General features: G+C 44.9%; 2 protein-coding genes across 2 annotated transcripts in view; one reads left to right on the plus strand and one right to left on the minus strand.

Moving 5' to 3' along the window:
- The window catches only part of LOC135511214 (FERM domain-containing protein 7-like), a 29,969-nt gene extending 16,010 nt beyond the window's left edge, over positions 1–13,959 (plus strand). Inside the window, exons 3-12 of the mRNA XM_064932842.1 lie at positions 4,775–4,817; positions 6,021–6,099; positions 6,786–6,883; positions 7,332–7,446; positions 8,039–8,186; positions 8,531–8,626; positions 9,174–9,337; positions 10,985–11,050; positions 12,133–12,190; positions 12,862–13,959. Coding sequence (XP_064788914.1) covers positions 4,775–4,817; positions 6,021–6,099; positions 6,786–6,883; positions 7,332–7,446; positions 8,039–8,186; positions 8,531–8,626; positions 9,174–9,337; positions 10,985–11,050; positions 12,133–12,190; positions 12,862–13,959 — 1,965 coding nt within the window. The remainder of the gene's footprint in view (positions 1–4,774; positions 4,818–6,020; positions 6,100–6,785; positions 6,884–7,331; positions 7,447–8,038; positions 8,187–8,530; positions 8,627–9,173; positions 9,338–10,984; positions 11,051–12,132; positions 12,191–12,861) is intronic.
- A 238-nt stretch (positions 13,960–14,197) lies between these two features.
- LOC135510144 (serine/threonine-protein kinase 26-like) overlaps positions 14,198–17,398 on the minus strand; it is a 26,042-nt gene continuing 22,841 nt past the window's right edge. The window contains exons 11-13 of the mRNA XM_064930926.1: positions 16,769–16,813; positions 16,449–16,579; positions 14,198–16,115 (exon numbers count right to left, since the gene is read on the minus strand). Of these exons, the coding sequence (XP_064786998.1) occupies positions 16,100–16,115; positions 16,449–16,579; positions 16,769–16,813 (192 nt within the window). The 3' untranslated portion in view covers positions 14,198–16,099. The remainder of the gene's footprint in view (positions 16,116–16,448; positions 16,580–16,768; positions 16,814–17,398) is intronic.

The following is a 17,398-nucleotide window of genomic DNA, read 5'->3' on the forward strand; positions in this document are numbered from 1 at the left end:
TAACCTACTAGACAGGTCAGTATAACCTACTAGACAGGTCAGTATAACCTACTAGACAGGTCAGTATAACCTACTAGACAGGTCAGTATAACCTACTAGACAGGTCAGTATAACCTACTAGACAGGTCAGTATAACCTACTAGACAGGGAGGTCAGTATAACCTACTAGACAGGTCAGTATAACCTACTAGACAGGGTGGTCAGTATAACCTACTAGACAGGTCAGTATAACCTACTAGACAGGTCAGTATAACCTACTAGACAGGTCAGTATAACCTACTAGACAGGTCAGTATAACCTACTAGACAGGTCAGTATAACCTACTAGACAGGTCAGTATAACCTACTAGACAGGGAGGTCAGTATAACCTACTAGACAGGGAGGTCAGTATAACCTACTAGACAGGTCAGTATAACCTACTAGACAGGTCAGTATAACCTACTAGACAGGTCAGTATAACCTACTAGACAGGTCAGTATAACCTACTAGACAGGGAGGTCAGTATAACCTACTAGACAGGGAGGTCAGTATAACCTACTAGACAGGTCAGTATAACCTACTAGACAGGTCAGTATAACCTACTAGACAGGTCAGTATAACCTACTAGACAGGGAGGTCAGTATAACCTACTAGACAGGTCAGTATAACCTACTAGACAGGTCAGTATAACCTACTAGACAGGTCAGTATAACCTACTAGACAGGTCAGTATAACCTACTAGACAGGTCAGTATAACCTACTAGACAGGTCAGTATAACCTACTAGACAGGTCAGTATAACCTACTAGACAGGGAGGTCAGTATAACCTACTAGACAGGTCAGTATAACCTACTAGACAGGTCAGTATAACCTACTAGACAGGTCAGTATAACCAACTAGACAGGTCAGTATAACCTACTAGACAGGGAGGTCTGTATAACCTACTAGACAGGTCAGTATAACCTACTAGACAGGTCAGTATAACCTACTAGACAGGTCAGTATAACCTACTAGACAGGTCAGTATAACCTACTAGACAGGGAGGTCAGTATAACCTACTAGACAGGGAGGTCAGTATAACCGACTAGACAGGTCAGTATAACCTACTAGACAGGGAGGTCAGTATAACCTACTAGACAGGTCAGTATAACCTACTAGACAGGTCAGTATAACCTACTAGATAGGTGAGTATAACCTACTAGACAGGGAGGTCAGTATAACCTACTAGACAGGGAGGTCAGTATAACCTACTAGACAGGTCAGTATAACCTACTAGACAGGGTGGTCAGTATAACCTACTAGACAGGTCAGTATAACCTACTAGACAGGTCAGTATAACCTACTAGACAGGTCAGTATAACCTACTAGACAGGTCAGTATAACCTACTAGACAGGTCAGTATAACCTACTAGACAGGTCAGTATAACCTACTAGACAGGTCAGTATAACCTACTAGACAGGTCAGTATAACCTACTAGACAGGTCAGTATAACCTACTAGACAGGTCAGTATAACCTACTAGACAGGGAGGTCAGTATAACCTACTAGACAGGTCAGTATAACCTACTAGACAGGGTGGTCAGTATAACCTACTAGACAGGTCAGTATAACCTACTAGACAGGTCAGTATAACCTACTAGACAGGTCAGTAGAACCTACTAGACAGGTCAGTATAACCTACTAGACAGGTCAGTATAACCTACTAGACAGGGAGGTCAGTATAACCTACTAGACAGGGAGGTCAGTATAACCTACTAGACAGGTCAGTATAACCTACTAGACAGGGAGGTCAGTATAACCTACTAGACAGGGAGGTCAGTATAACCTACTAGACAGGGAGGTCAGTATAACCTACTAGACAGGGAGGTCAGTATAACCTACTAGACAGGGAGGTCGGTATAACCTACTAGACAGGTCAGTATAACCTACTAGACAGGGAGGTCAGTATAACCTACTAGACAGGTCAGTATAACCTACTAGACAGGTCAGTATAACCTACTAGACAGGTCAGTATAACCTACTAGACAGGTCAGTATAACCTACTAGACAGGTCAGTATAACCTACTAGACAGGTCAGTATAACCTACTAGACAGGTCAGTATAACCTACTAGACAGGTCAGTATAACCTACTAGACAGGTCAGTATAACCTACTAGACAGGTCAGTATAACCTACTAGACAGGTCAGTATAACCTACTAGACAGGTCAGTATAACCTACTAGACAGGTCAGTATAACCTACTAGACAGGTCAGTATAACCTACTAGACAGGTCAGTATAACCTACTAGACAGGTCAGTATAACCTACTAGACAGGTCAGTATAACCTACTAGACAGGTCAGTATAACCTACTAGACAGGTCAGTATAACCTACTAGACAGGGAGGTCAGTATAACCTACTAGACAGGTCAGTGTAACCTACTAGACAGGTCAGTATAACCTACTAGACAGGTCAGTATAACCTACTAGACAGGTCAGTATAACCTACTAGACAGGTCAGTATAACCTACTAGACAGGTCAGTATAACCTACTAGACAGGTCAGTATAACCTACTAGACAGGGAGGTCAGTATAACCTACTAGACAGGTCAGTATAACCTACTAGACAGGTCAGTATAACCTACTAGACAGGTCAGTATAACCTACTAGACAGGTCAGTATAACCTACTAGACAGGTCAGTATAACCTACTAGACAGGTCAGTATAACCTACTAGACAGGGAGGTCAGTATAACCTACTAGACAGGTCAGTATAACCTACTAGACAGGTCAGTATAACCTACTAGACAGGTCAGTATAACCTACTAGACAGGTCAGTATAACCTACTAGACAGGTCAGTATAACCTACTAGACAGGTCAGTATAACCTACTAGACAGGTCAGTATAACCTACTAGACAGGGAGGTCAGTATAACCTACTAGACAGGTCAGTATAACCTACTAGACAGGTCAGTATAACCTACTAGACAGGGTGGTCAGTATAACCTACTAGACAGGTCAGTATAACCTACTAGACAGGTCAGTATAACCTACTAGACAGGTCAGTATAACCTACTAGACAGGTCAGTATAACCTACTAGACAGGGAGGTCAGTATAACCTACTAGACAGGTCAGTATAACCTACTAGACAGGTCAGTATAACCTACTAGACAGGTCAGTATAACCTACTAGACAGGTCAGTATAACCTACTAGACAGGTCAGTATAACCTACTAGACAGGTCAGTATAACCTACTAGACAGGTCAGTATAACCTACTAGACAGGTCAGTATAACCTACTAGACAGGTCAGTATAACCTACTAGACAGGTCAGTATAACCTACTAGACAGGTCAGTATAACCTACTAGACAGGTCAGTATAACCTACTAGACAGGTCAGTATAACCTACTAGACAGGTCAGTATAACCTACTAGACAGGTCAGTATAACCTACTAGACAGGTCAGTATAACCTACTAGACAGGTCAGTATAACCTACTAGACAGGTCAGTATAACCTACTAGACAGGGAGGTCAGTATAACCTACTAGACAGGTCAGTGTAACCTACTAGACAGGTCAGTATAACCTACTAGACAGGTCAGTATAACCTACTAGACAGGTCAGTATAACCTACTAGACAGGTCAGTATAACCTACTAGACAGGTCAGTATAACCTACTAGACAGGTCAGTATAACCTACTAGACAGGGAGGTCAGTATAACCTACTAGACAGGGAGGTCAGTATAACCTACTAGACAGGTCAGTATAACCTACTAGACAGGTCAGTATAACCTACTAGACAGGTCAGTATAACCTACTAGACAGGTCAGTATAACCTACTAGACAGGTCAGTATAACCTACTAGACAGGGAGGTCAGTATAACCTACTAGACAGGTCAGTATAACCTACTAGACAGGTCAGTATAACCTACTAGACAGGTCAGTATAACCTACTAGACAGGTCAGTATAACCTACTAGACAGGTCAGTATAACCTACTAGACAGGTCAGTATAACCTACTAGACAGGTCAGTATAACCTACTAGACAGGGAGGTCAGTATAACCTACTAGACAGGTCAGTATAACCTACTAGACAGGTCAGTATAACCTACTAGACAGGGTGGTCAGTATAACCTACTAGACAGGTCAGTATAACCTACTAGACAGGTCAGTATAACCTACTAGACAGGTCAGTATAACCTGCTAGACAGGTCAGTATAACCTACTAGACAGGTCAGTATAACCTACTAGACAGGGAGGTCAGTATAACCTACTAGACAGGTCAGTATAACCTACTAGACAGGTCAGTATAACCTACTAGACAGGTCAGTATAACCTACTAGACAGGTCAGTATAACCTACTAGACAGGTCAGTATAACCTACTAGACAGGTCAGTATAACCTACTAGACAGGTCAGTATAACCTACTAGACAGGTCAGTATAACCTACTAGACAGGGAGGTCAGTATAACCTACTAGACAGGTCAGTATAACCTACTAGACAGGTCAGTATAACCTACTAGACAGGTCAGTATAACCTACTAGACAGGGAGGTCAGTATAACCTACTAGACAGGTCAGTATAACCTACTAGACAGGTCAGTATAACCTACTAGACAGGTCAGTATAACCTACTAGACAGGTCAGTATAACCTACTAGACAGGTCAGTATAACCTACTAGACAGGTCAGTATAACCTACTAGACAGGGAGGTCAGTATAACCTACTAGACAGGTCAGTATAACCTACTAGACAGGGAGGTCAGTATAACCAGTGTGTTGGTTTGTAGTTCTGTCGTAATGTTTGTTTCTTCTTCCAGGTGTGGCTGGAACAGTTGAAACCTCTAGCCAGTCAGATAAAGAGTAAGTCTGTGTTTTGTCGCGTGATTAGTAACTGAGTGATAATGGTGTCTTGTTTAAGTTTTCATCCCCCTTTGGCATTTTTTCCTGTTTTGTTGGCTTACAACCTGGAATTAAAATTTATTTTTGGTGGGTTTGTGTCAATTGATTTACACAACAGGTCTACCACTTTGAAGATGCAAATTTTTTATTTATTTTGAAACAAACAACAAATAAGACAAAAATACAGAAAACTATTCACCCCCACAAAGTCAATTCTTTGTAGAGCCACCTTTTCCAGCAATTACAGCTGCAAGTCTCTTGGGGTATGTCTCTATAAGCTTGGCACATCTCGCTACTGGGATTGTTGCCCATTCTTCAAGGCAAAACTGCTCCAGCTCCTTCAGGTTAGATAGGTTCCGCTGGTGTACAGCAATCTTTAAGTCATACCACAGATTCTCAATTGGATTGAGAAGGCCCTTACAAGACATTTAAATGTTTCTCCTAAAACCACTCAAGTGTTGCTTTAGCAGTGTGCCTCCCAGTGGCGAGATGTACCAAGATATTCTTTCCATTTTTTAATCATGGATTTATTGGTGCTCTGTGGAACATTCAAAGTTTCTGATATTTTTTTATAACCCAACCCTGATCTGTACTTCTCCACAACTTTGTCCCTGACCTGTTTGGAGAGCTCCTCGGTCTTCATGGTGCTGCTTGCTTGGTGGTGTTGCAGACTCTGGAGCATTTCAGAACAGGTGTATATATACTGAGATCATGTGACAGATCATGTGACACTTAGATTGCACACAGGTGGACTTTATTTAACTAATTATGTGACTTCTGAAGGTAATTGGTTGGACCAGATCTTATTTAGGGGCTTCATAGCAAAGGGGGTGAATACATACACTCACACAACACTTTTCCTTTTTTTTAATATATCATTTTTTAAAATAATTTTTGGAAACAAGTAATTTTTTTCATTTCACTTTCACCAATTTGGAATATTGTGTGTCCATTACATGGAATCCAAACAAAAATCTATTTAAATAACAGGTTGTAATGCAACAAAATAGGAAAAAACGTGAAGGGGGATGAATACTTTTGCAAGACACAGGTATAGTTATTTTTCTTTGATTGTGGTTAACTTATCCCCCCCCTCCCCTTCTCTCTCCTTACCCCCCCCCCTCCCCTTCTCTCTCCCTACCTCTCTCCGTCTCCATCTCTCAGACACCAGTGATCTGTTCTTCAGATTCATTGTCAAGTTCTTTCCTCCAGACCCAGGACAGCTGCAGAGAAGACTCACAAGGTGTGTGTTTTAGTGACGTGCCTTCCTCGGATACATTAGTCAGGGACCGTGTTTATACTAGCTCTGGATAAGAGCGTCTGCTAAATGACTTAAATGTAAATGTAAATGTATATTAGTAGAGGATCAATCACTAGTGCCGTCGTCAGGGACAGTGTTTATATTAGTAGAGGATCAATCACTGTGTATCTATCTATCTGACCCAGGTGTACAGTATATCTATCTGACCCAGGTGTACAGTAGGTATATCTATCTGAGCCAGGTGTACAGTAGGTATATCTATCTGACCCAGGTGTACAGTAGGTATATCTGTCTGACCCAGGTGTACAGTACAGTATATCTGTCTGACCCAGGTGTACAGTAGGTATATTTATCTGACCCAGGTGTACAGTAGGTATATCTGTCTGACCCAGGTGTACAGTATATCTGTCTGACCCAGGTGTACAGTATATCTGTCTGACCCAGGTGTACAGGAGGTATATCTGTCTGACCCAGGTGTACAGTATGTATATCTGACCCAGGTGTACAAGAGGTATATCTATCTGACCCAGGTGTACAGTATGTATATCTGACCCAGGTGTACAGTATATCTATCTGACCCAGGTGTCTTCTCTCTACCAGGTATCTGTTTTCTCTGTAATGACAACAGTTCTGTGTGTGTAACCTCTCTCTCCTCTCCTCTGTTCCAGGTATCTGTTTTCTCTCCAGATAAAGCAGGACCTCTCTACAGGCAGTCTTACCTGTAATGACAACAGCGCCGCCCTGCTGGTCTCCCATATACTGCAGTGTGAGTCAAGCCCAATCCAATAAACACCTGGGTTGTGTTCACGAGAAAGGAAACAGAAGCCAATGGGGCGGAGACAGGCAGGGAACTTGTCGAATAAGATTTTTTTTTCTTCTGTCATACAATTTATACTTTTTTTAAAAACGTTTTGCTATTGTCAAGACATATATATACAACCTTGCCATTCACTTTCTTATTACATTTATTCCTGACCGTGGATAATAGCCATAACTCACTCGTCAAAGTTAACCTACCTGAAATGACTTACTTACTTGCTGTGTGTGTGTGTTTGTGTTTGTACATGCGTTGTTTACCTTTGTGTGTGTTGTATGTGTGTATGTGTGCATGTGTTCGTCCATGCTTGAGGCATGCACGTGTGCTTCCGTTCATGCACGTGTGCTTCCGTTCGTGCACGTGTGCTTCCGTTCGTGCACGTGTGTGTATTGTACAGCAGAGCTGGGAGACTACAAGGAGGAGTTGGACATCCACCATCTAGAGATGAGAAGATACGTCCCTAACCAGGAATACCTGGACCACAAGATTATGAAGTTCCACAGGAAACACAGGTTAGCACTTTAGCATTAGCACCTACTGTCACTGTCATAGAGATCCTATGGTCCCTGTGGGAAGCACTTCTCTAGCATTAGCATCTACTGTCACTGTCATAGAGATCCTATGGTCCCTGTGGAAGCACTTCCTTAGCATTAGCATCTACTATCACTGCCAGCGAGATACTATGGTCCATGTGGAAGCACTTCCTTAGCATTAGCATCTACTGTCACTGCCAGCGAGATACTATGGTCCATGTGGAAGCACTTCCTTAGCATTAGCATCTACTGTCACTGCCATCGAGATCCTATGGTCCCTGTGGAGGCACTTCCTTAGCATCAGAATATATAGTAATGTCACCATCTAGAACTGAAACAGTATGTTTCACACACACACACACACACACACACACACACACACACACACACACACACACACACACACACACACACACACACACACACACACACACACACACACACACACACACACACACACACACAGCCTTGTTTAACTAAACTTCTTGGGACACACAATTCAGTCCCATTCAACCCTACTGTAAAACACACTGATTGATTATCTGATTGCCTGATTGGTTGATTGTTCCAGGGGTCACTCTCCTGCGGACTCAGACGTCCATCTGTTGGAGGTTGCTAGGAAACTGGACATGTACGGTATCCGCCCCCACCCTGCCCACGATGGCGAGGGCATAAGACTCAACCTGGCTGTCACACACTCTGGGGTACTGGTGTTCCAGGTACCCCCACACACACACACACACACACACACACACACACACACACACACACACACACACACACACACACACACACACACACACACACACAACCTTGTATAATTACCCTTCTTGGGACACACAATTCAGTCCCATTCAACCCTACTGTAAAACCATGAACCTGAAAAACCTAACCCTAATCATAACCCTAAAACGGACCCTAGCTTTTCACTCTAAACCTGATTCTAACCTTAAACCCCATATAAATACTATTTGACTTTACTGTTTACTATTACATTTACATTTTGTGGTATGTCCACACATGTCCACACTCTGACCAATCTCCTGTCTCCTCTGGTCTCCAGGGCAACACGAAGATCAACACATTCAGCTGGGCCAAGGTCCGTAAACTGAGCTTCAAGAGGAAACACTTCCTCATCAAACTACACGACCAAATAGGGGTGAGACTCCGAATACCCAACCATATTCACTTCCTCATCAAACGACATGACCAAATAAGGGGTGAGACTCCTAATACCCAATCATATTCACTTCCTCATCAAACTACATGACCAAATAAGGGGTGAGACTCCTAATACCCAATCATATTCACTTCCTCATCAAACTACATGACCAAATAAGGGGTGAGACTCCTAATACCCAATCATATTCACTTCCTCATCAAACTACATGACCAAATAAGGAGTGAGACTCCTAATACCCAATCATATTCACTTCCTCATCAAACTACATGACCAAATAAGGGGTGAGACTCCTAATACGCAAGCCTGTTCTATTCAACTTTGTAAGACTGTTTCATTTAATATAATTCCTCTGCCCTCCGAAGTGTATTTACATATCTCACATTTTCAGGAAGTAATAACAGTGTTTTTAAGGAAATTTCAAGAGAGGATACATTTTAGTGTGTACAACTTCTTTAAAGTAGACAACTTCTTAACCCCACAAAAAAACATATTTACCTGTATTCACCACGCGTGTGCCCACCAGCCGTCCCGTAAGGACACGGTAGAGTTTGCGATGGCGAGTCGGGACGTTTCTAAGTCTTTCTGGAAGAGCTGCGTTGAGTACCATGCCTTCTTCAGACTGGCCACAGAGCCCCGGGCACGCAGCAAGACTCTGCTGTCCAGCAAGGGATCCAGCTTCAGATACAGGTACGTACACACATACAGACACGCTGGGTACAGACACGCTGGGTACAGACACACTGGGTACAGACACACATACAGACACACTGGGTACAGACACGCTGGCTACAGACACACTGGGTACAGACACACTGGGTACAGACACACTGGGCACAGACACACTGGGTACAGACACACTGGGTACAGACACACTGGGTACAGACACACTGGGTACAGACACACTGGGTACAGACACACATACAGACACACTGGGTACAGACACACTGGGTACAGACACGCTGGGTACAGACACGCTGGGTACAGACACGCTGGGTACAGACACACTGGGTACAGACACACTGGGCACAGACACACTGGGCACAGACACGCTGGGTACAGACACGCTGGGTACAGACACGCTGGGTACAGACACGCTGGGCACAGACACGCTGGGCACAGACACGCTGGGCACAGACACGCTGGGTACAGACACGCTGGGTACAGACACGCTGGGCACAGACACGCTGGGTACAGACACGCTGGGTACAGACACGCTGGGTACAGACACGCTGGGTACAGACACGCTGGGCACAGACACGCTGGGCACAGACACGCTGGGTACAGACACGCTGGGTACAGACACGCTGGGTACAGACACGCTGGGTACAGACACGCTGGGTACAGACACGCTGGGCACAGACACGCTGGGCACAGACACGCTGGGCACAGACACGCTGGGTACAGACACGCTGGGTACAGACACGCTGGGTACAGACACGCTGGGTACAGACACGCTGGGTACAGACACGCTGGGCACAGACACGCTGGGTACAGACACGCTGGGTACAGACACGCTGGGTACAGACACGCTGGGTACAGACACACATACAGACACACTGGGTACAGACACGCTGGGTACAGACACGCTGGGTACAGACACACATACAGACACGCTGGGTACAGACACACATACAGACACACTGGGTACAGACACGCTGGGTGCAGACACACTGGGTACAGACACACATACAGACACACTGGGTACAGACACACTGGGTACAGACACACTGGGTACAGACACACTGGGTACAGACACACATACAGACACACTGGGTACAGACACGCTGGGTACAGACACACATACAGACACACTGGGTACAGACACACATACAGACACACTGGGTACAGACACACCTACAGACACACTGGGTACAGACACACTGGGTACAGACACGCTGGGTACAGACACACCTACAGACACACTGGGTACAGACACGCTGGCTACAGACACACTGGGTACAGACACGCTGGCTACAGACACACTGGGTACAGACACGCTGGGTACAGACACGCTGGGTACAGACACACTGGGTACAGACACGTTGGGTACAGACACGTTGGGTACAGACACGCTGGGTACAGACACGTTGGGTACAGACACACTGGGTACAGACACACCTACAGACACACTGGGTACAGACACGCTGGGTACAGACACACTGGGTACAGACACACTGGGTACAGACACACTGGGTACAGACACACATACAGACACGCTGGGTACAGACACACTGGGTACAGACACACTGGGTACAGACACACATACAGACACACATACATGAAAGCCACACACTGTGTGTTCAGGTGATTGATACTGAATGTGTTCTGTTTCAGTGGCAGGACCCAGAAACAGTTGATGGAGATGCCCACAGGGGAGAAAAAACACAGACCGTTCGAAAGGTGGGAAGACAGTCAAATCAAATCACATTTTATTGGTCACATACACATGGTTAGCAGATGTTAATGCGAGTGTAGCGAAATGCTTGTGCTTCTAGTTCCAACAATGCAGTAATAACCAACAAGTAATCTAACTAACAATTCCTAATCTACTGTCTTATACACAGTGTAAGGGGATAAAGAATATGTACATAAGGATATATGAATGAGTGATGGTACAGAGCAGCATAGGCAAGATACAGTAGATGGTATCGAGTACAGTATATACATATGAGATGAGTATGTAAACAAAGTGGCATAGTTAAAGTGGCTAGTGATACATGTATTACATAAAGATGCAGTAGATGATATAGAGTACAGTATATACGTATACATATGAGATGAATAATGTAGGGTATGTAAACATTATATTAGGTAGCATTGTTTAAAGTGGCTAGTGATATATTTTACATCCTTTCCCATCAATTCCCATTATTAAAGTGGCTTGAGTTGAGTCAGTGTGTTGGCAGCAGCCACTCAATGTTAGTGGTGGCTGTTTAACAGTCTGATGGCCTTGAGATAGAAGCTGTTTTTCAGTCTCTCGGTCCCAGCTTTGATGCACCTGTACTGACCTCGCCTTCTGGATGATAGCGGGGTGAACAGGCAGTGGCTCGGGTGGGTGTTGTCCTTGATGATCTTTATGGCCTTCCTGTAACATCGGGTGGTGTAGGTGTCCTGGAGGGCAGGTAGTTTGCCCCCGGTGATGCGTTGTGCAGACCTCACTACCCTCTGGAGAGCCTTACGGTTGAGGGCGGAGCAGTTGCCGTACCAGGCGGTGATACAGCCCGCCAGGATGCTCTCGATTGTGCATCTGTAGAAGTTTGTGAGTGCTTTTGGTGACAAGCCGAATTTCTTCAGCCTCCTGAGGTTGAAGAGGCGCTGCTGCGCCTTCTTCACGATGCTGTCTGTGTGAGTGGACCAATTCAGTTTGTCTGTGATGTGTATGCCGAGGAACTTAAAACTTACTACCCTCTCCACTACTGTTCCATCGATGTGGATAGGGGTGTGTGTGTGTGTGTGTTAAACCCTGTCTCTTTCTCCATTAGGTCAGAGTCCAGACAGTGTAGATCCTCCCCTGACCTCCTCACAGACGTCTCCAAACAGGTAAACTATAATAATGGGAAATATTACAAACTATGTATTATAGGTGGAGTTGGCCTGCCCTTATCTCCAGTCCACATTTGTTTTTCATATAATAATTGAGTGTGAACATACCACGGACAAAGACTGACATGTGCCGTTGAATGTCGATCCTGACCCCCCCTCTGAGTCTGTCTCCGGACCTTATTCTGTTAACAGTTAACGAGGTTAAGGTTAACTGCCTTGTTCAGGGGCAGAACTACAGATTTTGGGGATTCGATCCGGCAACCTTTCGGTCACAAGTCCAACACTCAAACTCTAACTACTACCTGCCGCTCCTATTTTCCATTTTTCATACACTTTTACTTGATATATATTTATTATGGGGGATGAATCATTCAAATTAATCTGAATATGGGGGGAGGAACTAACCTCTTTGGTCCTTTCAAAACCTGCTTCATGTAAAATATTTAGTGCTGTAGCTTGGGAAATAAATACATGTGATTCTGGATGACAACATGAAACAGTTTGTTTCCAACGAGGGTATCTTGGCGATACTGGTATCGCGGCAACCCTACCAATGTCAAATTCAATAATCCACATGAACATGTTTATCCACCTCTTGCTGTCTTTTTGTGTGTGTGTGTGTGTGTGTGTGTGTGTGTGTGTGTGTGTGCGCGCGCGCGCATCTCCAGCTCTACGAGCAGTCCCATTCGTTCCCGCGCCCCGGAAGCCACAGCGAAGAGGAAGTGGAAAGACAACAACAGGAAGTGGGAGGAGCTAACCCTAAACGCAGCCAATCAGCTGTCGAAGTGGTCTTCTCCACGGAACTGCAGCGATCCCGCCTCCCACAAGCTTTCCACCAATCAACGGCCTCTCCTAAGCAAAGGTCCGCCTCTACATCGGTAGACATCGAGGAGAGGAGGGCAGGGGGGCAACGGCAGGGAGGGGTGGGGTATCACCATGGTAACAGCAGGGCCAGACTTCGGCCCAAACCCCAGCCTGCCTCCGACGCGCAGCAATTGGTCCTCCTATATCCCAATAACCCCGCCTACCAGTTCCATCCAGTCCTTCCAACATTCCCATTGGCCAGCTATCCGCACGGACATGCCTACTTTCTGGACGGTGCCGTAACCTCATTGGAGCGTCTCCCGCAGATGCAACGCTTAGACCACACCCTGTTGGAGGGGCTGACACACCCTTCTTTCTACACACGCTCTGATTCGTCTTCCCTGTCGCCACTCAGGCGGAATCTCCGCCCATCCGGGCTGGGATTGACCAGGGTCTACCACGGTGGGTTCTTGAGCGGAAACGCAGCCAGGAGTTTCGACGTCGGGAGAATAGAGGCGGGACATTACAGCGACGACTCCAACTTCCTGCCTGGACTTCCTCGTCGTGCCACCAGCCAACCGGACGTTAAGCTCCCCAGAGTAGTCCCCGCCTCCAACCCTGCCTCTGAGTTCCGTCCCCTAGGTTACTACCCCCACCTATCACGTCACCAGACTCCACAAAGACCCTCCTACCTGCCTCTAAACTCCTCCCCCTTGCCAGACCGGCCCACCTCGCTGTGTGTCCTAGGGGGGGCTGGTGGAAGCTACAGTGATTCAGACCCAGAGGTAATCTACCCATACTACTGTCCAGTACCCCCGTTGGGTAAAGTGATACGGTCCAATGCTCTGGCTAGGATGAGGTTTTCCTCTGGGAGTTTACAACTGGAGGAGGAAGAGGGGGAAGAGGAGAGGTATAGCAGTGGGGGAGAGGGTACGCCTCGAATTACGAAACTGAGACTGTAGAATAGTGGTGTGTGGGTGTGTAGATCAACAGGTGTTGTGTGACGTGTGTGTGTTACGTGTGTGTGTGTGTGGTCAGGGTGACATTTGGTGTATTCAGGATGTTTTGTACATTGAAGAGATACTCCCCCCCCCAAAAAAAAAAAATGTTTAGTGTTGCGGTTAACAGACGTGTCTGTTTTGTACAACTTTACGTTTCTATTGAAGGTACATGGCTGAATTCATCTGACAATAAAGAGTGTAATGTGTATGATGTGTCTTTACTTGAGATACGGAAACAAACATGATCTGTACATCATAAAGCATTTTATACCGAACAAAAATAAATTGTAACATGCAACAATTTCAAAATATTTTACTGAATGGAATTGACCCCAACCCTGATATGGACCTGATCTTAGATCAGAACTTCTAACTTCTACTGAGACACTTTTTGAAAAACGGGTCCTGGATATAAAATCAATACCCATTTTACTAAACACTTACTACATAGATTCAGAGGCGTTGACAATCAAACCAACACAGAGGCCAAAAGGTTAAATAAATGAAGGCCAAAATTTAACATTTATTCCCCCTAAAAGAAAACCTAAAAAATAATTCAAATAAAAAAATTTAAAAAACGCACACAAATTAACTTTCAAACTTGTACAATTGACTGTTAAACAAATTTTCCCCTCAGCATTTCTACCCAAAACTCTATACTGGTACCAACACACACACAATTTTGATCAAACTATATTTACAACATTACTCTTTCAACATCTATTGAAATATAAAAATGGATCACACAACATTTTCAAACTTTCCCAGACATGTATGAACTACTAATCCCATATAAAACCAAGAACATGTTTCAAATCTTTCCCAATATACAGGTACAGATTTCAAAAGTACAGCCCTGAGTTATTTATTTTAGAATGGGAGAAGGAAATGTGAAAAAGGGTTCTAGATGGCTACGGAACTGGAATGTCGGTGGGATGACATTCTAACTGAATTCTAGAATAGAACACTGGGGATGAATGGTTACGGAACTGGAATGTCGGTGGGATGACATTCTAACTGAATTCTAGAATAGAACACTGGGGATGAATGGTTACGGAACTGGAATGTCGGTGGGATGACATTCTAACTGAATTCTAGAATAGAACACTGGGGATGAATGGTTACGGAACTGGAATGTCGGTGGGATGACATTCTAACTGAATTCTAGAATAGAACACTGGGGATGAATGGTTACGGAACTGGAATGTCGGTGGGATGACATTCTAACTGAATTCTAGAATAGAACACTGGGGATGAATGGTTACGGAACTGGAATGTCGGTGGGATGACATTCTAACTGAATTCTAGAATAGAACACTGGCCTTATCTACTGAGTCCCAAGATATTCAGCTCTATGTCTCGAGGTAGACAGTAGAGAAAAGCCTTATCTACTGAGTCCCAAGGTATTCAGCTCTATGTCTCGAGGTAGACAGTAGAGAAAAGCCTTATCTACTGAGTCCCAAGGTATTCAGCTCTATGTCTCGTGGTAGACAGTAGAGTAAAGCCTTATCTACTGAGTCCCAAGGTATTCAGCTCTATGTCTCGAGGTAGACAGTAGAGAAAAGCCTTATCTACTGAGTCCCAAGGTATTCAGCTCTATGTCTCGTGGTAGACAGTAGAGTAAAGCCTTATCTACTGAGTCCCAAGGTACTCAGCTCTATGTCTCGTGGTAGACAGTAGAGTAAAGCCTTATCTACTGAGTCCCAAGGTATTCAGCTCTATGTCTCGTGGTAGACAGTAGAGTAAAGCCTTATCTACTGAGTCCCAAGGTATTCAGCTCTATGTCTCGTGGTAGACAGTAGAGAAAAGCCTTATCTACTGAGTCCCAAGATATTCAGCTCTATGTCTCGAGGTAGATAGTAGAGAAAAGCCTTATCTACTGTGTCCCAAGATATTCAGCTCTATGTCTCGTGGTAGACAGTAAAGAAAAGCCTTATCTACTGAGTCCGATATTCAGCAAGAAAGGAACGTTTAGTTACATTACTGGTGTGTGTGTGTGTTGTGTGTTGTGTGTGTGTGTGTCGACATGACTAGACAGAATTTCTGCACTTCTTCTTTCTTGCCTCGTTTATCTGGAATCTCTCTCCTTCCATCTTCTCTTTTATGTTGGAGTCAACCTGAGTGAGACAGGCAGAGGAGACAGTCAGAGGAGGCAGACAGAGGAGATTCAGAGGAGACAGACAGAGGAGGCAGACAGAGGAGACAGACAGAGGAGAGTCAGAGGAGACAGACAGAGGAGGCAGACAGAGGAGGCAGACAGAGGAGACAGACAGAGGAGACAGACAGAGGAGGCAGTCAGAGGAGACAGACAGAGGAGAGAGTCAGAGGAGACAGACAGAGGAGACAGACAGAGGAGACAGCGGGAGAGAGACAGGGATTTATTAGAAGAAGAGAGAGAGGGGGGAGAGAGAAAAAAAGAGGGAGAGAAGGATGAGAGGAGAGTGACTTGCGTGCTGAAGCGTGTCATGATCTTGGCAACCATCTTGTCTGTGATTCCAGGACAGAGGTCTTCAGTCAGTCTGATGTTTCTCTCCAACTCCTCTATGGCACGTCTCTGTTCATCCCTGTGATCAGACTTCAGCTACAACATAAAGGTCAAAAGGTTGGAGACTCATTCAAGGGGTTATTCTTTATTTTTCACATTGTAGAATAATAGTGAAGATATTAAAACTATGAAATAACAAAATAAAGATGTGTCCAAACTTTTGACTGGTACTGTACACATTCAGAAGTGTACATTAACACTGTCTGAACATACAAACATGGGTACCTCTGAGAAGACTGGAGAGATGACTGTGGATAAACTGTGCTGGTCCTGGGGGGGGAGAGAGTGAGAGAGTGTGAGAGTGTGAGAGAGAGGGAGTGTGAGAGAGAGTGAGGGAGTGAGAGAGTGAGAGAGTGAGAGAGTGTGAGAGAGAGGGAGTGTGAGAGTGTGAGAGACAGAGAGTGTGAGAGACAGAGAGAGAGTGTGAGAGAGATAGTGTGAGAGTGAGTGAGAGAGTGAGAGAGAGTGTGAGAGAGAGAGTGAGAGAGTGAGAGAGTGTGAGAGTGTGAGAGTGAGAGAGTGAGAGTGAGAGAGTGAGAGAGAGTGAGAGAGTGTGAGAGAGAGAGAGTGAGAGTGAGTGTGAGAGAGAGTGTGAGAGAGAGTGTGAGAGTGAGGGAGTGAGAGAGTGAGAGAGAGAGTGTGAGAGAGAGGGAGTGTGAGAGACAGAGAGAGAGTGTGAGAGACAGAGAGAGAGTGTGAGAGAGATAGTGTGAGAGTGAGTGAGAGAGTGAGAGAGAGTGTGAGAGAGTGAGGGAGAGTGTGAGAGAGAGAGTGAGAGAGTGAGAGAGTGAGAGAGTGAGAGAGTGAGAGAGTGAGAGAGTGAGAGAGTGTGAGAGAGAGAGAGAGTGAGAGTGA

This window comes from Oncorhynchus masou, chromosome 23, assembly GCF_036934945.1.
Source record: "Oncorhynchus masou masou isolate Uvic2021 chromosome 23, UVic_Omas_1.1, whole genome shotgun sequence".
NCBI classification, from domain to species: Eukaryota; Metazoa; Chordata; class Actinopteri; order Salmoniformes; family Salmonidae; genus Oncorhynchus; species Oncorhynchus masou.